Below are 20,342 nucleotides of genomic sequence, written 5' to 3'. Positions count from 1 at the left end.
GTAGTATCCATAAAAAATATAGGGACAGGATGACTTCATCTTAATAGAAGGAGGAGTCCTGGCTGTGTGCCTAATAGATGTGAATGGAAGCGGCAGGGAGCCAAGTTACATCATACAGCATCCCCAGGCCTCTAGAGATGGAGGAGGAACCATGAATAGTGCATGTGAGCCATTCATGAAGCAGGACCGAGTTCCCTCTTTATTAACTTCCAGCACATGGTATTCCCTAATGAGATTCCCTCAGCCAGAAGGATTCTTGCTCGTCTGGGACAGGAGACGTTAACCACTTCTCTTCCAGAAAATAACACTGTATAATTACAGAGTGGTTTAATCTAATAACCAAATGGAACGGGTTGCGAAGAGTAATATCAAGTGACATGTCTGAAAGGGCTAATAATCTAATTATACAGGCCGAGTACACTATAGTACTATAGGCTAGAAGCCTAGTTTGGTAATAGGGAGTATTTATTCAAAGAGTGTTCGAAATTTTTACAAAAAGTTATAACGAACAAAATCAGCGCTAACTGATGACTTTTCCTGGAACAGTGACTTGAGTGTCGTGGTAATGACCTATTTTTTTTTTTTACTGGTTCTTGTCCTTTCCTTGGTGGTGACATCTCATCTGTTGACTTCTGATCTTGAAATTTGGCTACTTTTGGGACTTTATCTATTGTCCGCTCCATGGTACCGTTGTTCTCTGACCTTCAGCTCTGATCTCTTATTCGCATCAACCTCAGGCTTTACCTGCCAGATCCTGTAGTGCAGTCACCACTGGTCAGTGGTTTTTCTGAGGAACACAATCTGGTTAGTACCCTGCAGCAAAGAACGTGCCTCTGTGAGGGAGTTAGGCGTAAATACTAACACACTTTGAATAGATTGTTCGAACAACAACTTTTCCTTACAACCTCCCCATACACAAGCAACCTTGGCTCTGCTCGAAAGCATGTTGGCCAAACATCTAAAATACATCAAATGGTTAACCACTAAAAATTGGCAGGTTTAGCCAAACTTAGTCTAATGAGTAAGGCCGCCTTTAGTGGTATCAGAACTAAAGGTGAGGGGGGAAAAAAAGGCACGCCATAGGTTGAGTACAACGGCAATAGTTGAACCATACACATGAAACCTTGGCTCAGCTCGAAAGCATGTTGGCCAAACATCTAAAATACATCAAATGGTTGACCATCAAAAATTGGCAGGTTTAGCTGACCTTAGTCTAATGTGTAGGGCTACCTTTGGTGATATCAGAGCTAAAGATGAGGGGGGAAAAACAGGCACATCATAGGATGAGTACATCGGCAGTAGGTGTACCATGCAATCAGTAAACCAGAGGCTCACCTTATATGGTTGTGCTAGCATAGGCACAACTGGCTGGTAGTATTCAAAAACATCAGGTCTCACCAAGTCTCAGCAACAATTGTCCACCTTGCTGAAGAAACAGTATCTGAAGCAGGATAGCAGGGTGACAGCACTACATCCAGTCCCTGGAGCCGGGAACAACCTCTGCTGCTAAAGGACCAGGGCAGAGCTTCACAGATGAAGTCAAGAAGTCTTGTATTGTGTCAGACTTCTAAAAAATAATGTGTTCACTTCTTAAGGTTTTACCAAGACATCAGTATTATCCTGGGGAATTAATCTGCCTCCCCCTGGCGGCCTGGAGGGTTACATTTTGGCATTTCTGGTTAGAAGCTCAATCATCATCTCATCTCACAAGGCCATATCAATGTCATGGAAACTTTCATCATCTAAGCTATCTAAGCTAACACATCTAGCTGGAGACAGAGCCTATTTTAAGCATATTCGTCTTTAATTATGAGGCAGAATGTGTTAGCTCCTCTCTCACCCTTCCATCTAGCTGAGCTGGTTGTGGTTTTAAATTACCAGTGCTTTGCAATCTCTTACGACTGCCTTTTTTTGCAGGGAAATGGGAATGCAATATCTCTCATCTTTCTTATCGGCAGATAAAGTCCTCTCTCCCATGCCAAATGGAAAACGAATCATATCTTCACTGAGTACATGAGCCAGCAGAGGATTGTCTTTCTTCAGAGTCATTTTTCATTTCTGTTTAACTCATGACACACTTCTGCACACACAAAACACTGCATAAAATCCCAACAGCTGTATTTCTTCCATTTGTTTCTGTTAAGGGGGGATATTAATCACCAATATTTATGCAAATATTGATAATTAATATTCATAAATGGGAGGAGCCGTCTATTGATGACTCCGCCCATTTATACCTAAATAAACATAAAACACTACTGATTACCTCTGATTGCCTATACATTACACTGAACTACACTACGTACGACTTACTATCACTATACTACGGCGGCGACTAGTAAAAACACCATACACTGTATTATGAACAATAAGGAATATTTATTACACAATACAATTATACAAGTCTAACAATATGCTATATCTATATATATTCATAGATCAATGGATATGAATATATATACATACAGAAGTACACACCGCAGTATAGAAATGGTACTACAATAAACACAATACAAGCCTAACTACTCTACACAGCACAATCCCAAATTCCACCCCACACACTATCTATATAATACCATAATACATTTATACACACAAATATCAATAACCTACCCGCCTGACTAATCACTGTCCCTATGGGGTACAAGGAGTTAAACACAATGGTGGCTCTGCAGGGGATTAATACCTGCAGGCCAAGGGACACAGGGTTATGAGTTATCAGGGCAGTGGTAGCAGGGATCAGGCATTGAAGGGGTTAATGGTCAGGACTCTGCAGGGACTGGGCAATGCAGAGGTTAATGCTCTGCAGGGATTTATTCACACACTATATGTCACAGTCTAATATTTGCTTATAATTATATATATCTATATCAATGGAATAGATATATATATTTATAGCAGCACACAACAATATAAGTAACAATACACTATTACGGTACTAACTACACTAACACATTCCCCAGTCCTCCCCAACATCTAACTACAATTGTACTAATCCCTACGGGGAATAACCAGGGGTTATTACGGAACAGGGGATATGAGGGAACTACAATCCTGGGGGAACACAGGGGATATATGATTATAGGGGGACTCAGGGCAGGAGAGGTTAAGGGTAACCAAGGGTTATACAGGGGGTGACTGGGCTGCTTCCAGGGTACAGGCTCATCAAGGATTAATGCTGAGACATGAAGTCAGCAGCCAGGGGTTAGGGGATGGTTGGTACTCAGCCATTTTTCAGTGCCATGTGGCCTCTCTTCAGGGTGCAGCTCCCATGTTTGTCATTGCAGTCCAGGAATCCAAGAGCCAGCATGTCTGCCATGCTGGGGGTTTTATAGCACCAAAAGCAGCCCCCCCTCCTCCTTCTTCAACAGGAGGGTGATGACATCATCGTGGGGTCGTGTGACGGAATGCTAGAGCTGAAACAAAGGACTTCCTGCACAAGCTGTAAGCCCCCAGCTGCTGCCACATAACATTACACACTCCCACGTCATAAACGAACCAGGCTGATCAATACATATATGTATACTACCCAACCTGGGGGCACTTAGGTATATTTATCCATATAGATGTTTGGGGCACATCTACCTGCATGTACATATATCACAATATCATAAATGGGCAGTAATAAGCCCACCTGCATATGGATATATTATACATAGAGATGTATGCTGACAAGGGGGCATACATACATCTCCATGTATACACCCATACCACCTGGACCGGCCCATGCAAAAGGGCCAATATACATGCATATATGTAAGGGCATATATACATATATATTTAAATCCAAACTTCCCTCAACAATCCCCCTGTTGTCGCAATTCGACAATAAACTTTGGGGAAGTGTTGGGATATATTTGCCCCCTCAACCCCCCTCTTGGTAACAGTTCAGGAAGGACTGAAGTAATATGGCCCTTAGGTACCTAGTCATCACCCATCGTGCACTAACACCTCCGACCTGCCCTTCAACGTAACCAGGCATCTCCATCCATAGAATACACCGTCTTCTTCTCTGGAATTTACTTGCATCTTACATTATGATCCTCAGGTGTCAGCCACTCCCTATGTAGTCTATTTCTGACTCGGGAATGGCTTCACCTTCGCTGTTTTTATCACTCCACTCAGCGACCGTGTTCTTTCTCTTTGCCAGTGTTGTTCTTCTGGCGTCCGTCACCCCCAATGTCAGTGCCAGTCTATCGGTGTCAGTCACTCCCAATGATTCCAGAATGACTTTACCCTTAATCCATGTAGCACCTCCTTATGGGGTACGGACTGCCATAGGCTGACCTTTTAACACAAGTACAACTTTAGACTCAGTTGTTGGAGAGGTTCTCCCATGGACAGATACGTAGGTCTTTACAAGGCAGGTCAGAATTTCTGGTAAGAGGTGATGTCAAAGTACCTAAATACTAACTGCGGGAAAGAACACCGCACTCACTGACATTCAGTCCAACCCTTACAAACGTCACCGTTCTTGGGGTTAAAGTGGCAAATGAACTTGGTAAAGGAGGGGGGGGGGGGGCCTGTCCCTAGGGAATCTACTCTTCCCCATTCACACAAAAACAGGTCACATCCCTCCCAACACCACCAGATTCCATTAAATGTGTGTACCCATAGAGACTCATGCAACCTGGCATATCTCTACACCTCCAAAGACACAGGTAGGTCGCAGACCCCTGTGTCAATGGGAAACGACTATAGGATGCAAATGTGTACAGCCAAATAATAACTCACCACAGTGTGTTGGGAGAGTTTCCTTGGGTGTGGGCTGTCACACATTTGTACCTAGAGTGTCTATGGGTACACCATCGAACAACAAACACAATCAATAAATGTACAATACAATGTGCTATGGGGTTTCAGGGTAGTACAAGTTATACGTCCCGAACCCTCATAGGAAACAAAGTGTGTCCATACAATATTTGGCTACAGGAACAATGTTTGAGTTATGTCCTGAGCCTCCCCCTGGATAGTTCTGTAAAGTTCTGTCTGGTTCTGGTGTATTTGGTCAATAAGTCCCTTGACCCTCCGATGACGATGACCAGAACCAGAAGAAGTTTCACTGGGTGAAACAAGTGATAGTAGGTTCTTCCACCCGAACGTCTCCCAAGTCTTCCTCCAGAGCCTTAAATAATGCTCCCGCTGGATTGTGGCAGTCTTCCATCTCTAGAACACCTCTAGGCAGAGGTCGCTTAGTTGCCAAAATCCAGTGGGATCCTCTGGAGCTTCACAACAGTGTCAGGGGGAATAGCTGGTCTCTGTGGCGTCATCTGGGTATTTCCTCTGCTCCATATAAACACACCTATGGCAGAAGAAAATACCAGGCGCTCCTGGGGGATTTCTCCCCTCACGGTGCAATTAAATGTCAAAAATCCCAGCACCAATACCTTTGACCCATGAGTAGAGAAAGGCATTGGGCTGCCCATTATCTCACAGGACCCCTCGTTATCCTAACACTGGTGTCTGAACATCCTACCTTCAGAGGATTGCGTCCTCTGCTACACATCCCTCTGCACCAACAGATAAGGATGGCCACCCTACTAGGTTAGGATAACTAAAGTGCTGTGGACAAAGCACCATCTTGTTATTGATGGCACCGCATCCCCGTCCACCCATGTGTACCCAGACTGATTTCCCCCTGTGATCCCGTCTTGTGGGGGCACACAGAACCAATGGCATAATCATGCCCTGGCTCCCCAGGACCCCACAACACAAGAACACAGTCCACACTCTGCTGCCAAACACTCTGCGTCCAATCCCTATCAGAGCTGTGCTACCTGACCGGACTAGAATCAAGTGCGCAGCACAACATTACACCAATGTTGTCTGTCCGCCCCAGTCCCCAGCGCAACACAGCCCTACCGAAAACCTTGAGCACAACAGCGCTATCTGTATCGATCCGAGACGCTGGCTGCCCAGAATAATATCACATCATCCTTTGTGTAGGATTTCCCGTGTGAAATTATCTGCTCGCGAGCCTATACGTTCTCGATCCACAGTATAACACTGTTCCACTGCAAGGGGACACAGAATGAAACAAACACAGCAGCGACTGGACTTACAGCAAGGAATGTAAACTACAAAAATCAGCATGGTGGAACACATCCGTAGACAAGGCCCACCACCACCAACATCAAGAAAAACTTACAAACAGATAACAAAAACACACAACATGGACATACACAGGGAACAAACGGTGTAACAAATCGTACAGGGGTGTCAAATGTTGCCTAGCCTAGCTTGGCCACTCTGACCCCTCAGCAGCTGGTGATGATGCCGAGAGGTAACCCCGTTATGGCCAGGCTGACTAGACCCCACTGCACAATTTGTTACCTGGCTGATACTGTTGGACACATTGCAATTACTTGCACAAGGGCAATTCCTTGCAATGTGTCCTTTGTTCCCACACCTGAAACACGTGACTTGGTTTCCTGTCCTGTGTGTTATGTTCCTATCTGTTTTGCAGTGTCTCGCTATGTGACCTAGGCCACCACAAGCAAAACATCTGATGTTTGCTCTGCATGGCCCAGGTCCATCTACACTGCAGCCGTGCTCCCTTCTCCTGAATTGTTCCATCCTCAGGGACGCACTCTTCACCATAGTTCTTTTTCTCAAAGTCAGGGAAAAATCTCTGTTAGACTGGACCGGCTTGACCTGATGATTAGACCGGTCACAGACTACTCTCCCCCCTTGTGGCCCTGCACAGGGCAACATTTTGGGAGATTCCGACCCTGGCTTTATGGAAAAAGAAAGGGCCGGCACCAACTTGGTGATAACCTGTTGCATGCCAGACAATAGCTGGGACCTTACAGCAACCTGAGCCTTCAATTTGGCTACCGTCACGTCAGTAGAGGCAGTCCGCTCCTTGAAGGCCTTGACCTCAGTATAAGACTGAGTCAACTTATCCTCAATTTCCTCCTTCTGCCTCTGCAGTTCTACTAACTGTGACTCTATCCTAGCCACCTGCGCATCTCGGTCAATAGTAGACTGCACATTCTCTGCCAGCTGTGCCCGCAATGCCGAAACCTGGTCCGAATTACTGGTACAGCACTGGCAGTGAATGGCCGGAGGAATTGTCTCCGTTGACTGAGACACCAGCGCCACTTCCTTTGGCTTACAGATGCTAGCCTCAAACGTATGAACGAGTTTGGCCAGCATCCGAAGCCGTTTGGTGGCCTTGTTCAAAACCGTCCGTTTGTTAACACATAGCTTGTCGTAACTACAAGCCTGTGTTAACAAATCGGACCACAGCATTTCTGCTGACTTGTGAGTGGTGGGGAGGATGGGGTTAAATGTGCTGTGTTTAGCTAGCTGGTGTAGTGTGGAGAAGTCCATACTCCCGTTTTGATGAGAGGTCATCTTCCTTGGTGTTGTCCTTTGTTGTCCCTTGTATGCTGCGTGGAGAAGGTCCTGTAGTATCTGGAACGCCTTCTCCCGCTCAGCTGGACTTCTCTGTTCAGCTCCAACGGCGATGGTCCTCTCTTCAGTGACGTATGCGACGACTTCTCTCCAGTGTTCAGTGGGCGTGCAAGGCAATCAGAAAATCGTTAATACACAAATCAGAAAGATTTAAATTCTCTGCTGTAGAGATTGCTCCGTGTTTGGTTCTGATTGAACAAAACGCTTTACCTGTACGAACTATCAGGCAATGGACGCTCAGAATCCACTGAACGCGTCCCTCCCGCCTGACTAGTTCACAGCGTAAACGTTTTTTTTTTTTTCCAAAAACAAACACAGAAAACAAATTCCTAGCAGTGGGCCTGGCTCGCCAATGTTAAGGGGGGATATTAATCACCAATATTTATGCAAATATTGATAATTAATATTCATAAATGGGAGGAGCCGTCTATTGATGACTCCGCCCATTTATACCTAAATAAACATAAAACACTACTGATTACCTCTGATTGCCTATACATTACACTGAACTACACTACGTACGACTTACTATCACTATACTACGGCGGCGACTAGTAAAAACACCATACACTGTATTATGAACAATAAGGAATATTTATTACACAATACAATTATACAAGTCTAACAATATGCTATATCTATATATATTCATAGATCAATGGATATGAATATATATACATACAGAAGTACACACCGCAGTATAGAAATGGTACTACAATAAACACAATACAAGCCTAACTACTCTACACAGCACAATCCCAAATTCCACCCCACACACTATCTATATAATACCATAATACATTTATACACACAAATATCAATAACCTACCCGCCTGACTAATCACTGTCCCTATGGGGTACAAGGAGTTAAACACAATGGTGGCTCTGCAGGGGATTAATACCTGCAGGCCAAGGGACACAGGGTTATGAGTTATCAGGGCAGTGGTAGCAGGGATCAGGCATTGAAGGGGTTAATGGTCAGGACTCTGCAGGGACTGGGCAATGCAGAGGTTAATGCTCTGCAGGGATTTATTCACACACTATATGTCACAGTCTAATATTTGCTTATAATTATATATATCTATATCAATGGAATAGATATATATATTTATAGCAGCACACAACAATATAAGTAACAATACACTATTACGGTACTAACTACACTAACACATTCCCCAGTCCTCCCCAACATCTAACTACAATTGTACTAATCCCTACGGGGAATAACCAGGGGTTATTACGGAACAGGGGATATGAGGGAACTACAATCCTGGGGGAACACAGGGGATATATGATTATAGGGGGACTCAGGGCAGGAGAGGTTAAGGGTAACCAAGGGTTATACAGGGGGTGACTGGGCTGCTTCCAGGGTACAGGCTCATCAAGGATTAATGCTGAGACATGAAGTCAGCAGCCAGGGGTTAGGGGATGGTTGGTACTCAGCCATTTTTCAGTGCCATGTGGCCTCTCTTCAGGGTGCAGCTCCCATGTTTGTCATTGCAGTCCAGGAATCCAAGAGCCAGCATGTCTGCCATGCTGGGGGTTTTATAGCACCAAAAGCAGCCCCCCCTCCTCCTTCTTCAACAGGAGGGTGATGACATCATCGTGGGGTCGTGTGACGGAATGCTAGAGCTGAAACAAAGGACTTCCTGCACAAGCTGTAAGCCCCCAGCTGCTGCCACATAACATTACACACTCCCACGTCATAAACGAACCAGGCTGATCAATACATATATGTATACTACCCAACCTGGGGGCACTTAGGTATATTTATCCATATAGATGTTTGGGGCACATCTACCTGCATGTACATATATCACAATATCATAAATGGGCAGTAATAAGCCCACCTGCATATGGATATATTATACATAGAGATGTATGCTGACAAGGGGGCATACATACATCTCCATGTATACACCCATACCACCTGGACCGGCCCATGCAAAAGGGCCAATATACATGCATATATGTAAGGGCATATATACATATATATTTAAATCCAAACTTCCCTCAACAGTTTCACTACATGCGGCCAGGAATGTATCCTGCCATACCAACACGTCTATATTGGCACCAAACAAGGACTATAGCAGTCACAAGACATGACAAACCCCATCTAAAAATACTGACTGTGTTCAGAAATGAGCATGAAATAGACTATCTATACGTTTTTTATATACAGGGTGGGCCATTTATATGGATACACCTTAATAAAATGGGAATGGTTGATGATATTAACTTCCTGTTTGTGGCACATTAGTATATGTGAAGGGGGAAACTTTTCAAGATGGGTGGTGACCATGGTGGCCATTTTGAAGTCGGCCATTTTGAATCCAACTTTAGTTTTTTCAATAGGAAGAGGGTCATGTGACACATCAAACTTATTGGGAATTTCACAAGAAAAACAATGGTGTGCTTGGTTTTAACGTACCTTTATTCTTTCATGAGTTATTTACAAGTTTCTGACCACTTATTAAATGTGCTCAATGTGCTGCCCATTGTGTTGGATTGTCAATGCAACCCTCTTATCCCACTCTTCACACACTGATAGCAACACCACAGGAGAAATGCTAGCACAGGCTTTCAGTATCCATAGTTTCAGGTGCTGCACATCTCGTATCTTCACAGCATAGACGATTGCCTTCAGATGATACGAGATGTGCAGCACCTGAAACTACGGATACTGTAAGCCTATGCTAGCATTTCTCCTGTGGTGTTGCTAACAGTGTGTGAAGAGTGGGAGAAGAGGGTTGCATTGACAATCCAACACAATGGGCAGCACATTGAACACATTTTATAAGTGGTCAGAAACTTGTAAATAACTCATGAAAGAATAAAGTTACGTTAAAACCAAGCACACCATTGTTTTTCTTGTGAAATTCCCAATAAGTTTAATGTGTCACATGACCCTCTTCCTATTGAAAAAACAAAAGTTGGATTCAAAATGGCCGACTTCAAAATGGCCGCCATGGTCACCACCCATCTTGAAAAGTTTCCCCCCTCACATATACTAATGTGCCACAAACAGGAAGTTAATATCACCAACCATTCCCATTTTATTAAGGTGTATCCATATAAATGGCCCACCCTGTATATTGGGGTTGTATGAGACCTAGGAACAACAACGCCTCATTTGATCATGGTCTGTGTCTGGTATTAACGCTCATGTCCATTGATTGAGACTAAGCTGCGTAAGCATGTCCACCTCTATCAGACTGCCGGATGTACTGTATATTGTTGCTGAGCCGGTGCTCGATTATTTTCGGAGCTCCCAATAGCACATGCTTGCTGCTCATCTTTCACTTCGAGGTCTCTGTACTGGAGATAGGAGAAGGTCCCAGACATGATGATGTTGACGGCATATCCTAGCAATATGCCATTAATGTCTGAGAAAAGCCAACCCCTTTAAAGGGCATCTGTCAGCAGATTTGTACCTACGAAACTGACTGATCTGTTGCATGTGCACTTGGCACGTGTCTGATCGGTAAGGGTTGGACTCCTGACACCCTGATGATCAGCAGTTTGAAGAGGCACTTCGCTCTGGTGAGCTCTGCAACCTCTTTCTAGTCCATTGAAATCATGTTCATTAGTCACATGGCCTATGTGCAGCCCAGTCCCATTAAAGAGAGTGGACCTGCGCTGCGATACCAAGCACAGCCACTATACAATGTACGGCGTTGTGCTTGGTGAGCTGTGAGGAGGCTGCATCACTCCGAGGTGCGCCGCTACCTCTTCAAACAGATGATTGGCTTGGTTGCCGGGAATCAGACCCCCACTGATCTGATATTGATGACCTATCCTGAGAATAGGATAGACCAGTGGTGGCGAACCTATGGCACGGGTACCAGAGGTGGCACTCAGAGCCCTCTCTTTGGGCACCCGCACCCTGGAAAAAGTCTATGGTGTACCAATATGCCTTAGACCTTTCCTGCCATTCATCAGCGCAGGGGGCACTATGAACGGCACAGGCAGCGCATTGAATGCAGGCAGGTTATTATAGCTAAATGATAAAGTACATGGAAAATATACTATATTGGATTGTAGTATTCAGGTTAAATTGCCATGTTGGCACTTTGCAATAAATAAGCGGGTTTTGGGTTGCAGTTTGGGCACTTAGTCTTTAAAAGGTTCACCATCACTGGGATAGACCATCAATATTAAAGGGATTTTCTGAGATTTTGATACCCATGACCTATTTTCAGGATTTTTAATCAGTATCTGATCAGTGGCGGTCTGACACCCAGGAAAGAGTGTTTGTTATAACTCCCGTTAGAATAAAGCTCTAAATCTAAACCCAAAAAAAACACTACATACCTGGAGGTATGTGTTTAATCGGTTACGTTACCTGCAATGCTGGAGTGTTCTCCATTTTCGGCCGGACACATTTCGATGTGGTGCTCCATGTTCCTGAACATATCGGCAAGCATATCAGGGGGAATAGCGGCAATTTAGTGTTCCACAGTGCTAGGCTTGTTCCAATAGATTCTTCCTTTGAGCATAACTCAAGTGAAGAAGTCCGGTGGTGGCCAAAGCCTTTTTGAAATTACCTTGTTGCCGAAAAAGGACTCCGTTTCTGCCATGCTCCTTTCAAATAAGTGACACGTTGCTCCATCTTGCTGGAATTAATCTTCTGTCAACTCCCGATCATCCATTTGATTCATGAACTATTCAGAAATTTCCAGGTACACATCTGTGTTCACGGTAGCATCAAAGAAAATTGGCTCTATGATGGGCAACCGAGACATGGTGCACCATACATCGACTTTTTGATCATGGAGTGTTTTTTGGTGAGTGGCAAAGGGATTTTCAGAGGCTCATATACGGGTGTTTTTTTGTGAGATAACATAACCCGACAAATGGAACCACACCTCATCTGAGAACCATGTGATATATATGTGTTAAAGGGGGGACTATGATCATGAAAACACATGAATGGTTTCCAGAACCAAATCCACTCTCATCCACTGGCTGAGGCTGGTATTGTACCGCTATCCCATTTACAGTACTTCATTAGGACTAAGCTGCAATGTCAGACACTTATCGGCTTATGGAGGAGAGCAATGCCGTTTTTTGGGGGGGAAAAAAAACACAATTGTCTATTGAATCTCATGCAACCTCTTTAAGGTCCCTTAAATTATAGTCCAGTACAGAAAATCCTTTACGGTGGTGCTCTAAACCTCGGCAGTGTGCACCTTTACACAAGTCAGGATATTGTATACTTGTCTGCGATCAATGTAGCCTACTCTAACATTCCCACTGTAGCTGTATACCACAATACCAGTTATACAGTATCTCACAGCACTTATGTGTCTGACATCTCAGCAAGTTAATCAAATAAAACATTTCCCAAAAGAAAGTCTGCATGATAGGCCTCATTTACACGACCATAGTTCTGGTCCGCATCCGAGCCGCAGTTTTTGCGGCTCGGGTGCGGACCCATTCACTTCAATGGGGCCGCAAAAGATGCGGACAGCACTCCGTGTGCTGTCCGCATCCGTTGCTCCGTTCCGTGGCCCCGCAAAAAAATACATAACATGTCCTATTCTTGTCCGTTTTGCAGACAAGAATAGGCATTTCTACAATGGGCCGCCTGTTCCGTTCCGCAAATTGCGGAAGGCCCACGGGCGGCTTCCGTGTATTCCGGATACGCAATTTGCAGACCGCAAAAAACGGAACGGTCGTGTGCATGAGGCCTTACTCATACATCAGAGTGATCTCAGTACAGGGAGCAGACAATGGATAATGGTTATTTACCTGCCTGTTCCCAACACAAATTCTAATTAAGAAATGCTAAAACATGTCCCCAGTTCTAGTTTCCATCTAAAAGATGAATTGGAGAATTACACCAACATGTGGGAGTCTAGGGATAGAAGTCCATTAAAAGAGGTTAATTCAAGCCCCAGGATGTCATTGTATAGGGGTATTGAATTTGTCAGGCCTTGGGCTAACATGAAAATAGTGATCATACTTGCCAAATATTGTCTCTTTGTATGTTCACATCAGTGGTGTTTATTTCCATTGTTCTCCTCCATTACAGGAGCAGAACTATGAAAATAATGGAAGTATAGGATCCGGCATATAAGAGCATGCCCTTACCATGATTACTCTTTTTTTTTTTTCAGCCACAGGGTTCTATATAACTCCACTACTCTCCATTTCCTTAAAGGGGCATTCCCATCTCAGACATTGATGGCTTATTGCTAAGATATGCCACCAGTGTCAGATAGGTATGGGTCACACCTCTGTGACCCACACCTATCTCTAGAACGGGACCCCCGAAGTGAGCCCAGAGCAGCCGCACGTGTGCTGCCGTCCTCCATTAATTTCTGTGGAACTGCTGAAAATAGCCGAGCGCTGGCTTGGCTATCTTTGGCAGTCCCATAGAATTGAATGAAGTAGTGGCCATATGTGGTGCATTCTCCATTAATTTCTAATGGATTGCCATAGAAATTAATGAAAAGCACACTGCGCATGTGTGGTATGTTCTCCTTCATTTTCTAGAGATAGATGTGGGGCTCAGAGGTGGGAACCGCACCTATCTGACTTTGATGGCACATCCTAAATATATGCCAAAGTCTGAGATGACATAACCCCTTTAACTCCTTAAGGACACAGCCATATTTCACCTTAAGGACCACACCATTTTTTGCAAATCTGACCAGTGTCACTTTATGTGGTGATAACTTTAAAACGCTTTTACTTATCCAGGCCATTCTGAGATAGTTTTTTCGTCACATATTGTACTTCATGACACTGATAAAATGGACTCAAAAAAATTCATTTTTATTTATAAAAAATACAAAATTTGCCCAAAAATTTGAAAAATTTGCAAATTTCCAAGTTTCAATTTCTCTACTTCTATAATACATAGTACACCAAAAAGAGAAAGACAGGGCTAGCACTCAATAATATTATATATAAACTTTATTAGCGTCTCCATATGAGACAAATGACAATAAAATACACATAGAAAACAGTATGATGGTGACAAAAGAGCACACAAGATCACATGGAGCACGACTAAGGACTAATCCTGAAATGGCGAATAGATTCAAACAATGAATATGTAAATATAGCATATATTATGCGTATGGGCCAAACAAGATGTTGCAAATACATATACTCAGGCAGAACTATGAAGACTAAGTAAAAATATCATACAGGGGGGACTTCCGGTTCCGGCGCTGGGATGCGGGCGGCAGCGTGAAGGAGCTCCGGTGACTTCTCACCATTTACTAAATCCCGCTCGTTAAAAATCGGCAGTAGGGGGCCGAGACAGGTTCGTCCTGGTCCCTGAACATCCAGAGTCCATAAGTTTATGGAACGCTACTTACTACGGAGCGGCAAAAGGAGGATCTCCAGAGGACGGGGCAGAGTCATTGAGGACATGCTTGACAAGATGGCGGACTCGCGCTCTTCTACTCCATCTCCGCTGACACAAGTACTGCTGGAAAGCGGTAAGATTGAAGAGCAAGTTGCTCAGTCGAACCCCTCAATGGACATTGACTACAAAAAGTTGGCTATAGAGGTGGCCAGACATTTAGCCCCTGATATAAGAGAAACACTCACTATAACTCTGTCTGCCTCGTTACAGCAGTTGCATGAGGCGGTCGCCCAGCATGATCTGAGACTGGAGGAACTTGAGCAAAGAGTGTCTAGGGCTGAAAATGAATCGGCTGCTTTTACTCAAAAAGTTAATGAGCTTTCAAAGCAGAATATGATTTTATATGATCGGGTAGAGGACCTGGAAAATCGGTCCAGAAGGAGCAATCTGAGACTGTTGGGGCTACCTGAAAAGTTCAAACCGCAGACTCTGCTGGATATATGTGAAAAAGATTTACCCAGGGCTCTGGGATTAGAAGGGCTCTGTAAGGTAGAAAGGGCTCACAGAATTGGCCCAGTAATAGAAGATCAGCAGGACCAGACGGGACCGTCTAGAAACCAGGGACCTAAACCGCGTCAGGTTATTATGAAATTTCTGGACTATTGCGACAAGGAAGCCCTGCTGAGAGCATATAGGGCTAAGAAAGGTCCATTAAAGTTGCTGGGACATTCTGTATTACGTTTTGGTGACTATTCTGCAGCCGTGGCTAGGAAGAGGAGGGAATTTAGTCACGTCTGCACTTTACTACATCAAAAGGGGCGCAGGTTTCAACTGCAATACCCAGCAAAGTTAAGGGTGTTGCATCCTAATGGGTCAAGCACGATTTATCATGATCCAACAGCAGCAGAAGAGTGGATCAAATCCGTACAGAATCCAGGGGAGCCAGCGGGAGAAGACAAGAGGAGAGGAAGAAGCTCATCTAGAGTGGAGAACCCAAGGGATCGGGAACGGAGAAGGGAGAGAGAAAGAGAGTATCCAGAGCCTGGAACTAGGGGACGAAGATCTTCAGACCGGAGAGAAGATCCCTACCCAGGGAGATGACTTACGTTTCCCATCTAATCAATAGGGGGTCTATAAGAGATCTCAAAATGCATGCGAGGCTGGTACATCTGCTGGTTTAATATGGCAGCACTGATCTGTCACTGCATATATGTTGAAAAGGGTTATGGTTCAACCCGCCAAGTTATGTTAATGTTCTGTATTAAGTGCAGTGCCAATGAAATGTCATGTGTGGGGTAGATGATACCAGATGCAATATAGATGGATACGGGTAAAAGTCTAGCATGTTTAACGGAGAGACCTCAAGAAGATACAGCAGGAGTGTTTTCCTAGATATCTTGGTGGGAGGTAACCCGCAACCCAGAAAAAAAGGGAAGTTATTATAGTAATTAAAGGGGTAGTATTAGAGGAGGAAGACGATAGAGAAGCTAAAAGTTTGTGACAGTGTCACACAAAATTGTTGGTAATCTAACATTTCTCTGTTCGCTTGTTTGCAAGGGATCTCTCTGGGCGCTTTCGGTGAGTGACTTGGACCCCAGGCTCGGTAGGTTATAATAGCATATATATCAGCTAAATAAAAAAAAAATAAAAGTCTAGGGGACTGACATGAAGGTGATAACGTGGAATATCAAAGGTCTAAAATCACCCCAGAAAAGGTGGATGGTTTTAAGGCACCTTAAGAAACTTAAACCAGATGTGGTTTTCTTACAAGAGACCCATCTCGAGGCACATGATTTTGACAGAATGAAGAAGTTGTGGGTGGGCAGAGTTATTGGGTCCCCGTCACTAGACCGAAAAGCGGGGGTAATAATGCTTATCAATAAGCAATTGAACTGCCAGATTATATCACAAACTACCGATTCACAGGGAAGATGGGTACATATTGTAATGCAGGTGCAGAATACACAGTATAGCCTGTACAATATATACTGCCCTAACACAGGGAATCATGCCTTCCTAAAGGATCTGGAATTGAGACTCATGCATAAATAAGGTGGTTGGAGGTGATTTCAATGCGGTTCTAAATGGGGTGGTGGATAGGAAGAGAAATGAAGGAAGATTAGGAGGGGAGACTTCCCAAGATAAAGCACTACAGCAGTTACTGGTGGGTGGTGGATTAGTAGATGTCTGGCGTCAAGCTCATCCCGATGATAGTAGTTTTACTTTCTATTCCCACTCCCAAAACTCCTGGTCACGCATAGATTATTTATTAGTGGCTCACAATATGGTACATAGGATAGAATCATCAGATATAGGAGACTTAGTGATCTCGGACCATGCACCAGTGACAATAGTGGTGAGGGATGATTTCCCTAGGGGCCCTGACTTCATATGGAGATTCCCCTCGCAACTCTGCGCAAGGGAAGAGTTCTTGGAAAAGCTCTCTATTTGGTGGGAGGAATATAAAGCAGATAATGCGAGCCACATTGACACACCAAATCTTTTCTGGAACGCTTCTAAAGTAGTGTTGAGAGGCAGAATCATGGGATACCTGACAGGTCTTAAAAAAAAAGGCTCAAGCTCAGCTGGATATGGCAAGCCAAAAAGTGAGGATGACTTATACAGAGTTTAAGCAGGATCCCACAGATTCAAATAGGAAAAAGTGGTTGGAAGAACGTCAAGGTTCTGAACAGTGCATGAAAGAGAAAGAACTACTACGTAGTTCTGAATTTGAGGCCAAGATGATTAAATATGGCAACAAGTCAGGGAAACTTTTAGCCAATCTGGCGAAAGGATTGAGACAACCGCAGTATATAAATAGCTTGAAAAACTCTGTAGGGACCACTATTCATGACCCTGCAAAAATTAATTCCATTTTGGGAAAATACTATGAAAATCTGTATAGAGATGGGGATAGTGTTGACTTAAGTAACACACTTCTTGACAAAATTAGACTGCCTAAGATGACTGAGGAACAACAACATACTTTGAATGCAGAGGTCACAGTGACAGAATTACAGGGGGTGATAAAAGGGCTGGGTAACTCCAAAGCTCCTGGACCAGACGGTTATACTGGAGAGTACTACAAAGCCTTGTGCACTCAGCTCTTACCGGTATTGGTGGAGGTTTACAATGGCATGTTTAGGGGCACACAGACCCTGGATGGAACTAGCCTCTCCTACATCAAATTGTTACCCAAACCTGAGAAAGACCCTTTATTGCCGGGTTCATATAGACCCATTTCTCTGATAAATGTAGACAAAAAAATCCTGTCTAAAATTATTGCAGACCGCTTGGCTAAAATGATGCCATCATTGATAGGACAGGAGCAGGTGGGTTTCATCCAGGGTCGTGAAGCGGTGACGAACATTAGAACAGTACTTACCGTTATGGATAGGGTGCAACATGATCCGGAGAAGGGAGAGACTCCAGCCATGCTCACACTAGATGCTGAAAAAGCGTTTGACAATGTTAGGTGGGCATGGCTGGAGGCGGTCCTGGATAAAATGGAGATTACAGGGGCCTTTAGGGGAGTCTTGGCACGGATGTATCATAGGCCGCAGGCAAGGGTCTATACGCAGGGCCACTTATCCCAAACCATTCGACCTACAAAAGGAGACTCGGCAGGGGTGCCCTCTTTCCCCATTACTATTTAACCTGGCACTAGAACCACTGGCTAGAGAATTATGCAAGTCTAACCTATTTGAAGGGATTAAAGTCGGAAAGACACAAGTGAAAGCGGCATTGTTTGCCGACGATATTATTTTATTTATGTCAAAGCCGCAGGGACAAATAGATAATATCTTTAAGGCATTGGAGAGTTTTGGGAAATATTCTGGATACAAAGTGAACATGTCAAAATGTGAACTTCTACCGATAGGCCAAAAAAATAGGTTTGAGGTAGATAAGAATATGGGCATATTGGGCTCCTTGATAAAATCCCAAATCAAATACTTAGGTATAAAGATTGGACGGACACCGCATTCCATCTATCAACTAAACTATCCACCTTTGCTCAACAAAATTAAAGATGATTTAGCCAGATGGCAGAATCTACCACTATCGCTAATGGGGAGGTGCCATTTAATCAAAATGCTAGCAGTATCCAAATTGATGTACCCACTCCAGACCATACCAGTGCTTCTAAGACACGTAGATGTGAGGAATTTGGAGGGATGTTTTACAAAATTCATTTGGAATGGTAAAAAACCAAGGGTCTCATTGAGGAAGCTGTAATTGCGAAGGGAATTTGGAGGACTTAATGTTCCTGACATTAGGGGATATAATTTGGCTTGTTTGAGTAGACACCTGATAGACTGGTTCAATGAGACTTCCCATTACTCTAATTTGAGGTTAGAAAAGCAGTTGGCGACACCCTGGGATTTAAAGGCTTTGGTTCATACCAAGCTATCTCAGCTACCACGCTTAGCTAGATGCTCGTTAATACTACGGGATTCCATAATAGCGTGGAAGAACCTTAGAAAGGTGTATAGATTGCCGTATCAGATCTCGAAGCACCTTCCTTTGCACAATAATCCAGCCTTTAGCCCAGGGCAGTCGGAGAGGTCGTTCCGGGAGTGGAGGATCAAGGGTGTGAAGACGGTGGGCGATTTGTTTCATATCCAGGAGAATAGATGGGCGACTCTACAGGAACTAATAGATAAGTGGGGGCTGTCGGGATCTGATTTGTTCCCATATCTACAGGTCAAGCACTATTGTAAGAGCCTGGCTATCAACATGGCTGGTGAATGGATTAGGAATAAATTTGATACACTCATTACCTCTGGCAATAGACAGTCCATATCGCTTTTGTATGGTGGTCTGCGGAGCCATTGGGAAGACCCTTTCGCCAAGGGAGTGTTCGGGAGATGGGGGAACAAATTAGATCTAGAGGAGGTTTACTCAATCGTGAGAAATGGTATAGTAGCTTTGCACAGGACAGTGGTGAATGAAACAATGAGGGAGACCCACTTTAAAATTATACATCATGCCTTATATGGTTTTGACTTGCCGACCAATAGTGCAAAACCAGATAGGATAGTGGCATGTCCTAGATGTTCCACCCCCAAAACTGACCTGTTACATGGGTTGTGGAGCTGCACAAAATTAGAAGATTATTGGAAAATGGTGAGACTGATCTTACGAAATGGCAGTAATTTTAAGGGGGAACTCGACATCCAAATAGCAATGCTGCATGCAGGAAAACAAATGGAGTCGAATGAAGGTGAAAACGGGCAGAATAAGGGCCTCACAGCAATGGGACATAGGATAGTTCTGGAAGCTAAGAGATGTTTGTTGTCTTCATGGCTTGAAGCAGAGGTACCATCAAAGGCAGAATTCTTGAGACGTCTGAGACATATGCTCCACTTGGAGTGGCTAGAAGCAGTAGGTAGAAAGGAAACGGCTGCGAAGAAATTGTACAAGATATGGAAAAAATTCATGTTAAACTACATGGAGGAGGCAGAATCAGCTAGGATCATGAGACCATTTATCCTAACAACTTGGTACTTGCAGGAAGACATCAAAGGACGGCTAGGTAGGCTTAAAATCTGTGATCGGTAGAGATATATGACGGGACAAGCAGGAGGAGACAAAG

At 44.0% G+C, this 20,342-nt stretch overlaps 1 protein-coding gene across 1 annotated transcript in view; it reads right to left on the bottom strand.

Annotated features, from left to right (window-relative positions):
• Nucleotides 1–1,466, bottom strand: part of LOC120982456 (deubiquitinase DESI2-like) — a 124,181-nt gene extending 122,715 nt beyond the window's left edge. Inside the window, exon 1 of the mRNA XM_040412611.1 lies at nucleotides 1,336–1,466. Within this exon, the coding sequence (XP_040268545.1) occupies nucleotides 1,336–1,356 (21 nt within the window). The 5' untranslated portion in view covers nucleotides 1,357–1,466. The remainder of the gene's footprint in view (nucleotides 1–1,335) is intronic.
• Between the last annotated feature and the right edge of the window lie 18,876 nt (nucleotides 1,467–20,342).

This window comes from Bufo bufo, chromosome 11 (assembly GCF_905171765.1).
Source record: "Bufo bufo chromosome 11, aBufBuf1.1, whole genome shotgun sequence".
Taxonomy (NCBI): Eukaryota; Metazoa; Chordata; class Amphibia; order Anura; family Bufonidae; genus Bufo; species Bufo bufo.
This window is presented reverse-complemented; position numbering and strand designations above follow the sequence as displayed.